The following is a 19,171-nucleotide window of genomic DNA, read 5'->3' as shown; positions in this document are numbered from 1 at the left end:
CGAACTACATGTTCCATTGTACCTGCAAACCAGATTATTTGAGGTCCCTTCCAACCCTTAACATTTTGTGATTCTGTGATTCTGTGAACAATCCACAAGAAGTGTTAAAAAAGAACTCAGTTTCTGAGTTTAATTTTCACATCTCCCTTAGACAGACAATGGGCTTTCCTTATTTTAGAAGTAGGTATCGTTACTTTTAATGTTCCAAAACATGAATACATACTATATTTAACAAAATTTAGGAAAGCTGTAGGTAGCTTGATAAGTACTTGCTGAGAAACAGGACAAGGATCTCACTTAAGTCAGTGCAATCATGTTTAACAGCAACAAAATGAAAGGTAGCTAAATTTCATTGGTTTTGAAATAAACATGCTAGAATACATTTATATCTGAACAATACAAGAGGAAAATCATCCCACTGATTGCTTTCTTCCACTTCACTGCAATACTTAAACATTTACAAATAAAAACTCTCAAAACTTAAACAATGGTAGGTCTATTGCTTGTGTATGTGATTTCATAGCATTCATGAATATTACCCATTTTTTATTTCCTTAAAAAACTAATTATGCAGAAAGCTTCGGGGTCCAGTATTGATTTTAGGTTTACAAAAAAATGAAACAAAGAAAAAAAAAACCAAAAAGGCGATGTGATACTTGAAACATAACTGAAGACTAGCTTGAAATTCTTTATTACTACCGAGGTTTTAATAAATATTTCTCTTAGGCATGTTCACATGTATGAGAGTTTAAGTATAATAAGGTTTAAATTTTCCTCAGTAAATAAAACCACATATGAAACATTCAGTTTAACACATTATGTATAATTCTGATATAATTCAAAGATAATTGCTCTGGGTAAATAATTATATTACATATTTATAACTATTGCAAGAATAGACACGGTTTATATAATCTTCAATTTTAAAAAAACCAAACCCACAAGATATACAATTGACAGTATTAGAAGAGGAAATTCAAATCTTGCAACAGATTATCCAACCTTTCTTCCAAAGAAATGAAAATCTAAATAACGCAAGTACTTTTCTGGCCCCTTCTTTCCTTCTCCACCCCTTTCCCCCTGTCACACACACAAAGCAGCATCAGAACCAATTCCTGCATGTTCCCCCTCTAGAAATGCCCCATGGTAAACAAGAAGTGGTTACAAAACGGTATCCCCTCTAAATTAAGAGTTCACTGAGCGCAAACACATAGCAGTCTTCCAAGCTGGAAACCTGGGCAGAACCAAGGAAGATGACAAAGCCCTAGGGGCACAAGTGAAAAAAAAGTGATGCCCAAGTTCTCTTTTCCTCCATTTCACCAGTTAGAGGAAAGGGTGCAGTCAGAAACACATGTGTACTGCAAATCAGCTTCAGGCTTCAGGGCTGGTGCTGTCATGAGGGTTTTGATTTTTATGCTGGGGAAGGATGCGATCCACCTGTGTAGAAGGAGCTGGCCAAACTGATGAGGCGAGCTTTAAATTGAAGGACTCAGGGGTCAGGGTCTAGAGCTGCTCACACCATTGCAACCATGTGGGGAATAAGCCAGGACAGCCAGGGCAGCAACTAAATGTTCCTCAGCTGCCTCCCAGGATGAGGTGGAAAACCAACAACCTCAAGTGTGTACAGACCAACGCACACCGCCCAGGGAACAAGCAGGAGGAACTGGAGTGCTGTGCCCAGTCAGAAAGTTAAGATACCACAGGAAAACTATGGTAGTACAACTGGCACGATGGAGGATCGTAACAGATGGCTATAGGCTGTTTTGTAAAGACAAGTAGGGAAGAAGAGGCGGAGGAGTCAAACTCAATGTTAAGGAGACCCCTGAGCATACAGAAGTCAGCTAGAGTGATTGTGGAAGCCCTACTGAATGCCTCAGAGTCAAGATCAGAGGGGTCATCTCCAAGAGGGATTTTACATCAGGCATTTGCTACCAACTTCCAAACCAAAATGGTAAGGCTAATGAAACTTAAGCAAGCTTCAGGTCAACAGAACCTGGTTCTTACAGGTAACTTCAACTCCTGTGCCATCCATCGAGCTCCTGGAATGTGTAAAGGACTGCTTCCTCATACAAACACTAGATGTGCCAACCAGGAATGAGGCACTGCTGGACTTGCTACTCACAAACCAAGAACACCTGCTTTGTAACACCACAGTTAGCAAGAGCCTTGGCCGCAGGGATCACACTATTGTAGAGACTGGCAAGAGATGTCAAGAACTACAAGAAAGGGTTCTTCAGGTAGGTAAACTACCGGCAGAAGCAAAATACTGGCCCGCTGTGAAATGCGTGAGATGGACTTAGTCACCAACATTGCTGAAAAGGCAGAAGTTCTCACCACTTTCCTCACCCATGTCTTTACCAGCACTGTTGTGCCTCAGGCCTTGTGAACAAAAATCCAAGTCAACGTAAACACAGACCCAGCATCAGTGAAGAAGTAGAGGGTATGTGAACTATTACAGGAGCTTTACTCCTATAAATCAATGTGCCCAGATGTTATCCACCCAAAGGTATTAAGAGAGTAAGCTCATGTCATTGTGAGGCCGCTCTCCATAACCTTTGAGAAGTGGAGATTGGGCGACATCCCAAAAGACTAGAAGGCTAACGTGACCCCACCTACAAGAAGGGCTTAAAGGAGGACATAGGAGATTATAGGCCCATCCGTCCTACTTCAGACCCTGGGCAAGTTATGGAACAAATCCTCATGGGGGCTATTACAAGTCAAATGGAGCATGTGATTGGGAAAAGCCAGCACAGGTTCACCAAAGGCCAGGTGCGCAAATTTGACAACCTTCTATGCTCAGCTGATGCGGAGCAAGCATTGGACATTGTCTACCTGGATTTCTATAAGGCTTTCGGTATGGTGTCCCACAGCCTCCTCCTAGAGACACTGATGCCTCACAGTCTAGACAAGTGGTCTGTGTGGTGGGTGGGGGCTGGGTGACTAGCCACACTCACAGAGCGGTGGTCAACAGCTCCTTTTTGAACCGGCAGCTTGTCATGCATAAGGTCCCCAGGCATTGTATTGGGCCCAACATTCTTTAATAATGATCTGGATGAAGGGATTGAGTGTACCCTGACACAGCTGGTTGATGTCACTGAAGTGAGTGGGAAAGAGGACACTATGGAACAGAGAGGTGGGAAGACCTGGATAGGCTGGAAGAGTGGGCTAGTAAGAACCAGATGAAGTTCAATAAGGACCAGGGTAAGATCTTGCACCTGGTAAAACATAAGCCAGAGGTACAGAACAGGCTGGCACCTATCTGGCTGGAGAGCAGCTTGGTGGAAAGGGACCTAGGGGTCCTAGTGGACAACAGGCTCAGATACTTAAATTTTGGCTGGACAGGGTGCTGGGCCATCTTATCTAGACAATGTTTTTCTCAAGTAAAGTTGCACCAGATGGTCCTTGAGTTTACTCTCAACTTGCTATTCCACGATTCTATAATGCCTCCTCTCATGTCAAATCCTGTACTAACTTAGATGGCATGATTAATTGCAGTTACATTACATAAAGAAGTTCCATAAACCACTTGCTTTAAATTGTCTTTTTCTAGATGATAAAATGACCCCCCTTGCACATGCCTTAATGTTACTATTCCACTGCAGTGTTTCTCCAAGTGTCTAGTGGGCACTCAATTAACACTTCTTGTAGTTAAATGACCAAGTAATGTAGCTGTAGGTACATTAACATTCACAAGGATTTAAGCGTAAATACAAAAATTAATCTTTGTAAACAGTTCTCATGTCATACTCCATACAGAATGTTCAAAGAAGCATCTGCGTCACTGCTGTTACGACAAGCAACTTTATAACTCAAATATATACTCATTAGCCAAACATATTCTACGAAATATAAGGGCTGCCAATGCAAAAGTCAGGAGGACAATCAGAACAGTTGATCCAGTGTGGTTCATGTTGACTCGTGGTTGCTGGACCCGATTAAAGTCAGTTGAAGAAGGAGCCCGTCTCTGACTCTGCTGCTGGGCCCGGCGCTGCCGAGGGCTCAGAGACGTGTTAGTGGACACGGGTGGAGCATGCTCTTGACTGGCCGCTGCCCTGCTATTCTGAGTTTCAGACTGAAAAAAAGGAAACATGGAGAGTTGCGAGTCAAGACAGTGCCTAAGGTCAGCAAGAAATAAAATCATTAGGACTAAAATGTACTCTGCAGATAATTATTAATACTTGAAAGCCTGATAACATGTGCCACTAGTCATTACGAGATTGTTATACCCATAGTTTTTGACCATACGCTATCTTGAGAAGAAGTCTATGTCAAGCTGCAAGAAAACTCTGAAAAAAGATGGTCAAACAACATTTGAATTCTAGATTGGTTCCAAATCAGGAGATTTCAAATATCTTTGTCTAGGATTTGCTTAACTCTTTGCATTTCAAGACATCTTTAATAATCCTCCAGATAGTTAAGTCTCTGAGAATCTGTAATGTCACCTCTACTGAAGGGGAGACAAGTTTGGGTGAGCAAGAAAGGAAAGAGAGAAGCCCAGAGATCTATAATTAAGTAATGCTGTGCTGCTTCCTGTGGACCAACACCAACAACACTGGAAAAAAAACAAAACAAAAATCCTGAACACCACCTCAGTGATTCCAGCAAGAATTGCTGAGCACTGTACTTATGCTACTGCCCTCTACTGGTCAAACGCTGGTCTACCGTTACATGTAGTTAAAAAAAAACCCCATGAACATTGGCAACTGACTTTCAGCTCAGGAGAGTATTATTCCAACAAAAAATAACTTTTTGGTGTGTAAGACTGAAACTATGCATTTTGGTAGTCTGCCGGCCTAATCCTGTTTGCAATACCAAAAGGCTCAAACTTCCAGTGTTCTAATATTGAAAACAGTGACATAGTGGTAGGAAATAAACATTTTGACAATGCTAAATTTTAAAGTGTTACAAAATAAAAGTACCTCTGACAAAAAGTGAGGGGTTTTTTTAAGTTTACTTTTCACTTCTCAGAGTCGTTTGCAAGTATTCCCACTCAAAGCAACAGTTGCCGCTATTTCCCAGAGTTAGCTTTCTCGTCCACTCCCTTCTTCTGAAAGACTGCTTATTGTTATAGCAGGCAAAATTCGAATTCTGGACATATTACATTTGCTTCCAGGCACATACCTTTTAATGGACACATATCCATAACCCTAAGCACTGTTCCAGCCCGCTACTATATCCGCAGGAGACATCCTTCCTACCTTGCCAAATAGCGAACATCCTCAACAGTGTTTCAGGTTTGATGATCTACAAGGCAGTAGGTAGCACTTGATCCCATGACTTTTTGGCCACACATTCTTCATGTGGAAGAATTTCAGATTTTCACCTAGTCAGTGATTTGACTAGCCCTGGGAAGAGACCTTCCTCTACTATCTCCTCATCATTACCATTTCCCACTGTGCATTATCAGCAAGGAAGTACTGATGTAATTACTTGCAGCATTTGACAACTTGCCTGTTTACACAAGTTTCTTGCCTAAGCAAGCAAGCAGCTTGGGTAGCTTCAAAGAAAAATGTTTTTAGAAGATTTATTTTATCAGCAGAGACAGCCAAGAATACCATGAGCAGCTTGCCATGATTTCTACTACGCTGCAGAAGAAAGACTTTCTGCTTCATATTGAATCCACTTGGAAGCTTTTCGTGCCAAGGAGAATAAAGACTGAGGGAAGCTGAGTCTCTGAAAATGAAGTTCCTCGATTCATCTACATTCCCGTAATTCAGAAGAGGAGAGGGAGAAAACTGAATTCAGGAAGCAAGAACTGCAAATTCAGCAGGCAAAGTGCTATTCTTCTTAAAATAGCTTTTAAAAATGGAATTTAAAAAAAATGTCTAGAAGTACCCCTGATCCTTCATGCTTACTAACAAAAGTATCTTGCACTGGCTGTCACACACTTGGGTTTCTTGCCAACAAGGCACATTTTTAATTTAAAAATAAAACAGAAAGGCCGTGCTCTGAGTGAGACCAGGTGCTGTACACTGACTCAAACAGAACTGTGATTCAAGAGAAACCTCACTAACAACTGCAAGGCTTTAATTTTTGGAAGAAATTATAATGATGCATCAGGGCATTAGAAGACTGACTCCTTCACCCAAAGCTGAGCCAACTCACTGCCTTGGGATTCCTCACATAAATCAATGACCAAGTATGAGAAGACATGCCAAAGCAAGTTAGGTAAGAAAGGAGTGATCATTACCTGACATAAATTTGGGATCAAATGCTACTGTATCCTAAACAATACATACTACTAGATAATTTGTTTTTTTGTTTGAAGACTTAATCGTTAAGAATACTCAAAATTACAGAGGGACTAAATTTAAAAAAAAAATGTTAATAAAAAATTTGTCAAATTAAAAAACTTATTTTTTTTTAAAAAAAGTAAACAAGCTACACACAATCTTCTTGCCTTCACTTATGGCAAGTTTTTAAACTTTCCTTAAGCAAATATATTGAGATTTTTTGCCTAAGATGACACCTCACATGATACAATACACATCCAATTTTAAGTCCTTCTCTGCCAAACCATACTGGAAATGTTGGGGATGAGGGCTTAACAGAATAAATTATTTGGTAAGAGCTACATTGGTGAGAGCTCCTCCCCGCTGCCTAGCGCTGTTTTGCTTACTCAGCCGCTTGCTAAATTTAATAAATTTTATTAATCACTTAAATTCTAAATTGGCTCCTGGGTTTTATTCCCTCAATTTATAACAATAGCCACCTTCAGCATCTGATCTTTACAGTCTTTGAATACGCACTTCATACACCACATTATTTCTGAAGCTTCTGAAACTGTTAGAAACTTTGTAGGAACTGGTAGAAAACTTTGCTCCAAGGACATTCAAGTTTGATGAATAAGGCTAGTTTAGTAAAATGTACATATTAGAATTAATTAAAAGTTCTATTGTATAACCAAATGCAAACAAGGAAATCCACACTATGTTCAATCTACTGAAAAATGGTAGCATTCACCGCATCACTTGTGTCTCCAGGCTGTTGGTTTTTAAAAAAAATTATCAAAATGCTGGAAGTATTAAATAATCATCTTGGAAGGAATGTTTTAAAAAATTACAGCAAACTCTAGGAACTCAGAACCACATAAATCCTCTGGGTTACAAAAGCTGCTTTCAGTTATATTCATAATCTGAAAGGTACAGAAATCTGAAGATATAAAGATAAGATATAAGGGACTGTTTCTCCATGTAACGTCCAACCAAGTAACAGCTGAAGTTTGTCACAGAGTGACTTAAAGGCTAGTAAGAAATGACTGGTTTTTAGTGAATCTAAAGATGGACCAAGTACTCCCGATTTCCAAGACATTTAAAATTGTTACTGCAGTATTACAAAACTTAAGACATCAGTTAAGAGTGACAAAAGGAAACGCTTTTTAACAATAAACCATTCAGAACATACGATTAAAAACAAGGGCTTCTATAAATCTCATGTACAAGCACAGTCTCCTTTTCTCACAGAAATCTCACTCATCACTTCAAGATTAGATGTCTTCAGTTCATTTCATCACTCCTCATTATAACGCTTCACCTGGACAGTATATAAGCGTAGGATGCCACTAGAAAATATTGTGTAATAACAGGTGTACTGAGGTTTAATTTATTCCCAGGTTATTGGAAAAAAAGCCTAACTACACTTTGTAGCTTATCACTTTATAGTTCTTATGAAGCACTAACTTTACTCATCAACTGTATGCACTGAGGTGGGACATCATTCCACATCAATACACTAAACGTAGGTTGCTACAGGCATGGCAGGAGCTCAGACTCCCAGAAGAGCCCACGTGGATTTACTCAGAGCTCTCAGGGACAGACAGAGCAATGCAGCTGTCCAGCCCTTGCTTCTCAGTAAGCTGCAGTGCTCATTAGCCTACACTATTTAAGCCCCCTGACTGTGGTTAGGGTTTGGAGACTAACATTTAGGTCACTAGAGGCATAGTAAGTGCTTTAATCTGGACCCGAGACCAACCCCAGTACCGCTGACCATTTTGCTCAGATGTGGAAGAATCTCATTTTCTTAATGTGAAGGGCAATTACTTTCATGAAGCCAACTTCTAGCAGTACCTTACCTGAAATCTGAATACCCAAACAGGAGTAATGTACCATTACTTTGCCCTGAATACACATCAACAACTACTACAAATTTTAGAAAATAAAAAAAAAGGGGGGGGAGGAAAGGGAGAGAGGTGTTTTCTTCGTTGGCTTCAGACTATGCAATATGCTGCACAATGCTTTAGGGAGCCTATTGTTTTACCCTTTAGTAATGCTCAAAACCTGTTTTTTGCAGCTCTGCATCCTTTTACCCAAGCAGCACTTTTCAGAGGCTCCGTAGCAGCATTGTTCCCTTTATTGTCCTCATGCTGCTGCACCCTCGGCCTTGTAGTCGCAAATCCTGACAACGTCGTTAGGACAGATTCTCCCGGGAGAACTGTCACTGGCATGAGAATCATCCCCCCAACCTCCCTTTCCTTTGTTCAGAGGCAAGCCACTTAAATACTTGATAAATGTTCTCTAATAACGTCAAATTTTTAACGGCCAAGATGCAACATTTGCAGGAGCGTTGCATGTTTCCGTCATCGCTAACTGGGCTACGAATGCGAACAAAGAGCAGGTCTTGCTGAAAAGTACAGATACCAGGTGAAAAGCATGGCCAGAAGCCATCTTCATCATCAGCAAGTGCCACGCTGGAGAGACAACCCCTGTCCCTCACTCTGCCTTTTTAAACAGCAGGAACTCAGCAAATACATATTCAACATTGCCTTCGAGGGTTATTTAGTTGCCTGCTAGAGAGCAGACCACAGCTTAGTAAGGCAGAATTAGGTCTTTACACAACAAGAACCAACCCAACAAACTGATTTTGCACATGTGAGAAGCCCAGCTGAGTAGAAAGGGCCTGAGGTTTGCATGCCTATTCTTCCACACTTGTTAGCAGACTGAGGCCTCCAGCCCCCTTGCTTTGAGAAGTTTTCTATTAACTTTTGCATAAGAACACAAAAATAGCAAGAGCTCAAACTCTTTAAAACAGTCTTCCCCGTTACGCATTTCTTGCTTTCATCATGTGGCTGTTAGGTTTTCACTCTCCAATAGCTCCAGAAAATTCCTAACACTCAAACTGCGGCAGCTCAGAAGCCGGGAGTTTCAAACTCAAACTAATAATCATGACTGTGACAGTCTGAACCCTTAAAACATGAATCCACTTTTCATCATTTCCAGTTTATCACATAGAAATATTTTAACATATTTATACATTTAAAGGTCTTGTTTCACATGGGATTGTTCTGCAGAAAATTAAGTTTATCATCACTTACTAAATTAGCATAACTGATTAAACCAAATTTCTTAGAAATGAGATTAATCAAAAGAGTCAGTCTCTTTTTCCTCAAGAAAATGCTAGCAATGCCTTGGTATTTGGGCTAGTTCTACTATATTAGCCAGGATTTGTAATAAGAAGAATAAAATAAAATCGTTTATTAAATCCTGAACAATCTGGAAAAATCCTTATTGTGGGAAAAAAGTATGCTATTAGCATGTTTATATTTCCACATAGCTTGAAAATATGCTGCAAACACGCAACAGATGGTCTGACGTTATTTGACGTGTTGGTTTTTTTTTAAACCATCTGCAGCCCCATCCTCTCTAAAAAAGACAGCTTAGCTGGGATTTGCCTGCAATTTATCAGTGAATTTAGATTGCATTTGCCACAGTCACAAAAAGCAGCTGCCTTGGCCCACCACCAGGCCTCGGTCACTTCCGAAATCATTATGTAAGCCCTACACCTAGCAGTATTAAAACTTCGGTGTCATACTTCAGATAGCAAGAATATTTTAGTCAGATTGATTTAAGAGGTTATAAAAACCAAGTGTAAGTGCTTTAATAATATTTAAAAGCTACAAATTAACACAAACATTTTTTGCCTCTGGCTAAGAGTTCTACCGCAAGAACTTGTGATAATTTATGCAGATGGTAAATTGTAGCACTTCAGATACCGGAGCATTCTGATGAACGATTAATCCACACTTTATAAAGGAACTATTGGGCATAAGAGCTGCTAAAAGAGCACTATTTATTGTTTTCAAGACAAGGAGGTGGAAGCAAAGAGATTACTATCTCTAAAAGCGCTTCAGCACTCTGTTTCCTAGAGTTTACATACAGATTTTATAAAAGAAAACACAGAATTTCTAGAAGAAATGTACGAGTTACACATTTAATGAGGCCTCCAAACTGCTTAGTAGTACTGATTTCATGTTCAGCCTATGCTTGTACTCAAAGACGGGCCGTACCGTTGCACTTGCTGGATCCTGGAATGCTCGAGCTGCACCATCCTGCTGGGGCTCGCGGGAAGTGGCAGAGTGGTTCAATCCTGACACGTTTGAGGGTCCAGCATCAGACTTCCTGGAGGAATTGACTTCTGCCTACAACAAGGAGTAGATACGTACGCTTCAAAGACAAGATCAAAATTGCTTCAAAAGGCTCATTCTGGAATGTGTGTTTTAATGTGTAGAGAATACGAGGCTTACTGAAATGCAACAATCAAGTATGTCATCTGCGTTTCAGTCACACACCAACAGGTTTAAGAAATTCTCATTCTTTACAAATAAGACTGCGTATGTACAAGCATCAAACAACAGTTTTATGTTTGCTGGCACATAACACCAGGTATAAGATTAAAAAAACACCATAGATGTATACAGTAAAAAAGAAAATTATTTAGAAATATTAAGGACAGTATTATGCCAGAAATAACACCATTTTTTAAAACTTCAGTTTCTCACAGTCTCAGGTGAATACTGACTGCTGTTGTCACAAGTGAACTAATATAGCCTGTTTGTCAGCAGGGCTAAGTGGCCTCCAGTAAGTGCTAATTTAGTGTGGCTCTACTGGTTTCAGTATCAAAGTTGCCTCAGAGCCAGAGTTGGCACATATAGCCGGCACTATGCTGTGTCAGGCACGTGTACCTCAGTTTCCAGTATTTAAATTTCAGCCTGAGCAAAGCAAAAGAAAAGCACAAGTCTTACAAGATTACTTCTGTACGCATCTATAAAATGTCTAATAAGCACCAACTGCTGGAAATTTGAGACAAGAGATCAGTAGTGACATGTAGAAGATCATGAACAAACCTCTTGTTAAAACGTATATATGTATATATATACATATGTATATGTATATATATGCATATGTATACATATCCATATTCCTTTGGGAATGGAAAAGGACATAGCATCATAGTCCTGAACTGAGCACTTTAAACTCTATACACATTAAAAAACCCTTTAAAAAGTCATGACCAAATCAATTTTTATCAACAAATTGCCTCCCAAGCAGCAAACCTCTTGTTAAAACGTATATATGTCTGCATATGTATACATATCCATATTCCTTTGGGAATGGAAAAGGACATAGCATCATAGTCCTGAACTGAGCACTTTAAACTCTATACACATTAAAAAACCCTTTAAAAAGTCATGACCAAATCAATTTTTATCAACAAATTGCCTCCCAAGTCACGTATCTAGATTTCTATTTATTATAATGATGACAATTTCAAATCTAATACTCATCTTCAAATGCAGATATAAGTAGTGGTAGTAGTAAGAAGAAATAACAAACAGTGTATTAGAAACCAACCAGTTATGGTGATAACAAGATAACAATATTTTTTCATTATACTATTTTGTGTGAGGAAATTCCCTGGTTTTTGCTGTGTATTATCCCAGGAGTATCTGAAAAATACGTCACTGAAAAAACCTGAAGATGAATTCAAGATTTAAAACCACTTAAAATCTGATTGCTAAGATTGCTAAAGATCGCTAAAAAGATTGCTTTCCTTTTGCACTTGACTATTATGAACTCTAATATTAGATAGGAAAAGTTACGACTCAAATACGGATTAGCAACACCCAGTCATGTATAATTTAGGCTGGAATGGACCTCTAGACGTCACCTGGTCCAACTCCCTCCTCAAAGCAGGGTCGTTTTTATTATAAAACAGAACAATCAAGAGTCTCAGCCTAACATAAATCAAACAAAAGGTAATAACAAAGCACAGAAAAGCAGAGAAGGAGGAAGTTAAACAGAAAAAATCCCTACAATTCAATTTGAGAGAGGGAGAGAAGGCACAACCAGGGGACAGAACTGATTTTCCTTGTAAAAAATAACCACAATGGACTGTAAAAGGCTGTGAAGAGCTGAGGCTTTTGTTCATTTTTCCCTTGCAGAGTGCTTGTTCTCAGGAGTTAAGTATGTGGAAACATGGAATGCATCAATATTTTTAGAGATTATGTCCTGGAGCGTTTCATTTTAAAACTGAAAAGGCATGACATTTAAGTTAAGAGTTCTTTGTAAAAAAAATAAAGAAAATTTTAAAAATTATACTCTAATACTTCTAGAATTTCTGTGATGTTTAGCAGCTCTTAAGTAAAAAATAATCCTACGCTTTTTAACTCTTATGAATTTAAAAAAAAAATCAGGAGCAGACAACCTGTTGCTTCTCTGAGCAGCTCAACCTTAAAACTGTCCCTGTATCTCCTCATCTTTGTAACATATTTGAGATGTTTTTATGGCAAGCAGTATTACACACACCCCCAACCACAACAACACGTGTAGATGCGAGGTGGCACAGGAATACACATGTCCTGCCAAATGGATGCTAATGCCGAGTTGGAGGCAATCTTTACTCTCATGCCACACACACAAAAAAAGTAGTGTTTAGGATAGTGTTGGGAGAACACTGGCAATAAAATGGGAAATATTAGCACCCCTGACCTTAGTGAGAATGTCCTCTGCACCAATGCCACATTGCCATAAAATATTTCACCGTAGTTCCCTGCCCTCATGCACAACAGTCTTCCTTAGTGGCTGAATTAAGAGTTTAGTGGAAAACCCGGTGAAAAACAACACCGTGCATGCAAGACATGCAATTTTCTAAGGAACACATATGGCTCAACAAACCTTACTTTCACTGAAACACAAGCTAGAGAACACGTTTTTGGGTTAACACCAACTTCCATACTAGAGTTCAGCTTTCAGTATCTTCAGCTGCAGAGTGGCTCAAAAGAATTTGTAACCATTTTTCAGTAGGAATATGTTTTATTCCTTCCATATGCCAAAAGAAGAAAAAAATTCACAAGGAAAAAAGAAATTTGGTTAGCTTTGCCTAAACTTTCCTAACACTTCTATGATAAGGCTAATTCTGGAGAATTTAATCAAGTTACTAGTGATGAAAAACATGAAAGTAAAAGTCACCATAGTTATGCAGTTCTTACCACAGTGCTCACCACTGAAATTAAAACTAATCAATCAGTGCTGGAGATGCACACTTTATTAACTGGCACACTGAAAGAGATCCACTCCTATTTTTGTCTTTCAGATTGTCCTAAAAAACCCATCAAGTTTCCACGTAGTGACTGATGAAGGTTTATAGAAGTATGAACACTCCTGCAATTTATGAGTTTTTCCTCAGCAATTTTTTTTTTCAATTCTATACAACAGAGATAAAAGTTTAAACCGTGACATCACCTTGAAGCTAATTTGTCTGGCAAGTTCTTTAGCTTCCTTGTCGGCCTGGCTTGACACGCTTCCAGATGTCAGTGGTAAGAGGGCTGTCTTCATAGATGTGCCACACATTTCACAACAGAAGTCCTGTGACCTGGCCACAGATGACATAGCTCAGAAGAACATGTTCTCATAATGTTCTTGTGTGCTTGTTTAAATAATCTATTTGCAAAACAATCCACAGAAAGTTAAACGGCATCAAGACCAGTAGTTTAAAAGTACTTCCCCCCCCACCCCAAATCACACAATCTTGAAAAAAAAAAAATGTTGAGGATTGTCTATATAGTTATTCGCTCATGTCATTTAGGAAAATATTAACAACTGACTCAGATATTGTTATTATCTCTACTTCATTAATAGTTTGTTATACCATTTTTAAACTTAATTTATATCTACAGCAAATTAAAATTGTAAATTACAGAGATTTAACTATTATTACAAATATGAAACTGGACCCAGGAGCTTACACCTCAAATCTGGGAATTTCAACTTCTGCAAGAACATTTCCTCTCCCCTCCTGCACACAGAATCACGTACAGGGCACGCTGCAGGCAGTTCTCCAAGCCACTGACAAACCACACAGCCTTGACACTACGGTACTGAGACCAACCCACTAAACTCCACCTCTCAGCAGGATTTCCGAGCTTTGACTCCATGCCATGCTCAGAGGAAACTTGCACTTCTTGATTGGCTCAGAGTACAGTACTTATTCGTCCACATCTGCCCGCAAATTAAGGTGCTAATTACAATTTGGAATACCGTAACTTTGCTTATAAAATAAGTATATTGTCTTTCAAGTATCTTTTCCTTCCCAGATGGGGAAAAGAGAAAGACACACACAAAAAACCCAAACGTACAGATATAAGATATCATTTAAGGATAATTACAGAATAATTCAGGTTGGGAGGGACCTCTGGAGATCATTTAGTCCAGTCTCCTTGTTCAAAGCAGGGTCAAGCAGAGCACACTACTCTTGTATTTTTCTAGTCATTATTTTTAATACCTCCAAGGATAGAGACTCCACCGCCTCTTTGTGCAACCCATGCTAGTGCTTTGATCATCTTTACAGTAAAAACAAGTGTTTTCTGGCATTAAGACTGAATTTTGTGGGTTTCAGTTAGTGCCCATCACTCCTTGTCCTGTCATTGGATGCCATCAAGAAGAGCCTGGCTCTGCCTCCTTTACACCCTCCCGTCAGACACCTGTACCCATGGACGAGATCCCTCAAGCCTCAACTCTCAACTCTCTTAGCCTCTCCTTATACGAAACACATCCCAGCCCCTCACAGATTCACCTAAATTGGAGAAGACCTTCAAGACCATCAAGTCCAACCATTAACCTAACACTGACAGTCCTCAATTCACACCAGTACGTCTGTATCTTTCTTGTACCCTGACCTGGATACAGCCCCGACCTGGACTCGATTTCTCTGGGAGGATGGTAAGGAAGACAGTGCCAAAAGCCTTCCTAAAGTGAAGATAAACAACATCCACTACTTCCCCCTTGTTCACTAAGCTAATAATTTCATCATAAAATTAGATTTGTGACTATTTGCTAAAACTCATTCAGAAGCTTCATATTTTTTTGTCATTGTTTCATTATTATTTACTTCAGGGAAATGATGCATCACTGTTTTGTTTGTTTTCGCGCCCACTTACACCTACTGTCAATTCCATCACACTCATTTTCCCTCCAAGTTGCAATTAACCACTGTATTGCAATGTTAATTACCTCTCCAAGACTGATTTTAAGATGAACCTCTAATTTGACCACACAACACTGGAAGGAACACAGCCCTCAAAGGATTTTGTTTAACTGAAAGTTCTGAGTTTGCACAATGTTCAGGAAAAAAAAAAATACACAAGGCACAGAACTTTTCTTTGCATTTAGAATAAATGCAAGAGAAGAGACCGCAGTGACTTACTTTCTACTCAATGCCTTACTATAAAAGAGAACACATAAATATGTAGCTACAGTAGCAAACTTAGTCCTTACTTCTTTGCAAGAGCTCTTCTTTCCTCTGGTGTATAATCTAGAGATCCTATTGCTCCTTCACCTTTGGTTGGCATAAATCCAATAATGGCTAGTAAAGCTGTTCTTACTAAAATGGGAAAAACAGAGACACAAACAGAGTTGCAGAAACCACTTATTTCACCTCACTCTACACTCTGTATAGAAAGTTTGCAATTCTGTCAGCAAAACTTAATTTTGTCCAGAGTAGTTTGAATTTCACACAAGCAGCACTGGGTTGATTTTCTTCACACACAGCAAGGCTTTCTTCATTTTTTAAACTTCACATTATTAATTAAAGGTAAGGTCTTATTCTTCTGTCAGCCAACACAGAGAAGAAAAGATAAGTTGTCACAAACATGTTGCATCACTATAAAGATTACAGTTTCAGACTTCAAAAATGGGTTTCAAAGAAAAAAGATAACACAGAATTAACATATTTATGGAGGAAGAAAGAAGAGGATTCATAAAGTATTCTTCTTTTTGCATGTGTTTTCTGCTGGACATGGATTCTGCAATTTAGTGCTCACAAGCTCAATGTTTTTCTTTTATTCTTATCTGTAAAAGTGCAGCTGATACTCAAAAATAATTTATGTACTGTACTTAACAAAACTAAAATTATATAAACACGGAAATACTGCCATGGATTAATTACGCCAACTCTCAATTTCTATGACAATGAAACTTTAAAAAAAAGGTAAAAAATACTGTTATTCTGAACTCAGACCACACTGTCTTTCCTTGAGTATTCAGAAGTACAGCATCATAATTAAAAGCTGACTACATTCCCCTCTGTCAATATGCAACTTGGTTAGTAATTACAGAGAAATAGGGTAAAGTAATAGGATTTAAGGTATTTTCATAGGAACAATTTATAAAAAAAACAGAAAAACCAAAAAAACCCCCAAAGAATATTCTAAGTAATCTGAGAATTCTTAATGCTTGTCCATCCGAATAAGTAAGAGCTTACCACCACCCCTCAGTTTCTCAACCCTTTCACCCCACATTTATGTAATACCATTCTCAAATCCTCCTATGTCACTCTTTCATGACTCTACATTTCTCAAATTCTCCTGTACTTTTACTCCCTCAAAATCTGTCTCCTTTTCTACTGTAAACATTCTTTGGGAGACTTCTTTTTGCTCTCAGTTTAAAGATCTAGTTGCTTGATGGGGTAATATTTTACAAATAATTGTTACTTACTACTCCATGAAGGCTGCCATGTTTCAGGATGATGCCCTGAGATGCTTAAACAAATTTTCTTCCCCACTTCAAACCTGCCATTGGCCTTCAAAGGAAGAAGAAGGATACAACAAAACATGCTGGAAGTTAACTCTTGGGGTTTTGGTACAAATTGTAAAAGTCATCATCAAACAAATCTATATGCAATCAATAATTGATAATTTTATTATTGCCAACCTCACAAAACCGCAATTCAGCTTTCTGAAGTCTGCCATCTCCCTCTATTCATGCACAAAGAGATACTTAACTGATAACGCTCATGTCGCAGTGTGACTTGGTGGCTTGCCTGTTGCTCCTGTAACCCCACACAGAGAGCCTGAAAAGCTACAGTGCTACAAACTATGCACAAACGTGGGCCTTTGCCCCAAACATAGATCTGCCTTCCTACATACGACCACTGTCTCCCACAGAGACCAAGAGGGTCCACGGAGAGAACAACAGCTTAGAGAATCACATCAGCAATGGGATTACTCCTGGAGAAAACTTCCACTTATTATGTGCAAAGCTTCATGTAATTACAGAATGCCAAAGTGACCTTGGAAAACTTCAGCTCTTAAATTGGGAGCATTTACTATGCTATGTCACCTTCCTTACAAAAACAAGGTTACCTGAAATCACAGAATCACAGAATGTCAGGGGTTGGAAGGGACCTCAAAAGATCATCTAGTCCAGCCCCCCTGCCAGAACAGGATCACCTACAGTAGGTCACACAGGAACGTGTCCAGGTGGGTTTTGAATGTCTCCAGAGAAGGAGACTCCACAAACTCCCTGTGCAGCCTGTGCCAGTGCTCTGTCAGCCTCACAGGGAAAAAGTTTTTTTCTAATATTTTTGTGGAATCTCCTATGTTCGAGCTTGTGCCCATTACTCCTTGTCCTGTCATTGGACGCTGCTGAGAAGAGCCTGGCTCCATCCTCCTGACACTCCCCCTTGACATATTTATAAACATTAATGAGGTCACCCCTCAGCCTCCTCTTCTCCAAGCTAAAGAGACCCAGCTCCTTCAGCCTTTCCTCATAAGGGAGATGTTCCACTCCCTTCATCATCTCTGTGGCTCTGCGATGGACTCTCCAGCAGTTCCCTGTCTCTCTTGAGCTGAGGGGCCCAGAACTGGACACAATATTCCAGATGTGGCCTCACCAGGGCGGAGTAGAGGGGGAGGAGGACGTCCCTCGACCTGCTAGCCAACCCCCTTCTAATACACCCCAGGATGCCATCGGCCTTCTTGGCCATGAGGGCACAATGCCAAGAATCTCTCTCTCAGACATGCACAGTTAAATCGATCATGCAAAATGGAAAAACTAGTGAACATGCTTACCGTTAGTAAAATAATGCTGGGTGGTTTCATGGGATATTCAGGTGGTAATACTATTCGGCCGTGATAAACCCCTCCATCGAAATCTGAATCTGGAGGGCCTCTAACAGTAAAGTGCCATTCAAAAAGATTATCCTAAAATGCCCACACACAACAAAGGGAGAAGAAAAAAGAAAAGGGAATCTGTGTCAAAGAAGCAAACAACTGGTTCACTGTCTTCTCAGCCCCAAAACTTTACTGGGTGTTTAGAAGATTTCAGGAAGCTACTGTTTAAGTGGAATCTAAGCATTCCCTCTTATGATGCATCCAGAATTGCACCCATTTACATTTTTCACAGGGTTTTCATACACAAAATAGTGAATTCTCATAGAACACTTAATGTTTTGTTGAGCAACTGAGCAATCAAACCAGATGTCAGATTTGGGTGTAAAAAGCTTAACTTAAAACATAATGCATTTATGTGGGTTCATGAAGGAGAAGGGCAAACAAAAACATTATTTCTGTATGATAAAATTACTCAGGTGCAATGTAATACAAGTAGTAACATACTTTCACTGACAACCTGGAACTACAATGCTTTTAAAGTGGAATCCTGCTGTTGATTTCCATCATAGGAAAGAATTGAAATAATTTTAAAAGGGCTGCTAGTATCTAAATATGTATATTTTAAACACAAATGCATACAGAGAACTTAGATATATATTAATAACACAGCCTAATTAACAAGCTCTTGCAAACATATAGAGAAACAAACCTCCAAAGGCTGTGCATGATAATGATCTGTAGGATCCTTGAGTTCTGCAGCCTCTTTCATCAAACGTTTGACAGCTGAAGAAGAGAAAGACATGAAAATAATAATAAAAAATTTAATACACATTGCATAAAAAGAATACATAAACATTTCTTGAAGACCTCCTTTCAGCTAACTGATATTTTTCAGCATATCCCAACCTCTTCTCTGGAGTTAATAATCAAAGACACAATATAAACTACTTGCGCTGAATAAGTCAAATGTGCACAAGCATAAAGTTATGAAAAATATGCTACATGATC

At 39.2% G+C, this 19,171-nt stretch overlaps 1 protein-coding gene across 1 annotated transcript; it reads right to left on the bottom strand.

Annotated features, from left to right (window-relative positions):
- Positions 1-3,720: 3,720 nt before the first annotated feature.
- Positions 3,721-18,940, bottom strand: UBE2J1 (ubiquitin-conjugating enzyme E2, J1). Its single transcript, XM_009876252.1, has 7 exons — positions 18,873-18,940; positions 18,122-18,253; positions 16,767-16,851; positions 15,549-15,654; positions 13,518-13,647; positions 10,283-10,414; positions 3,721-4,072 (listed from the first exon to the last, which is right to left on the bottom strand). Exons 1-7 carry the CDS (start codon positions 18,930-18,932, stop codon positions 3,803-3,805), a joined length of 915 nt encoding a protein of 304 aa, XP_009874554.1. The 5' UTR covers positions 18,933-18,940; the 3' UTR covers positions 3,721-3,802.
- Positions 18,941-19,171: the final 231 nt, after the last annotated feature.

Source organism: Apaloderma vittatum, unplaced genomic scaffold (genome assembly GCF_000703405.1).
Source record: "Apaloderma vittatum isolate BGI_N311 unplaced genomic scaffold, ASM70340v1 scaffold2849, whole genome shotgun sequence".
Taxonomy (NCBI): Eukaryota; Metazoa; Chordata; class Aves; order Trogoniformes; family Trogonidae; genus Apaloderma; species Apaloderma vittatum.
Note: the sequence above shows the minus strand (reverse complement) of the source record. Positions and strands in the feature narration are given on the sequence as shown.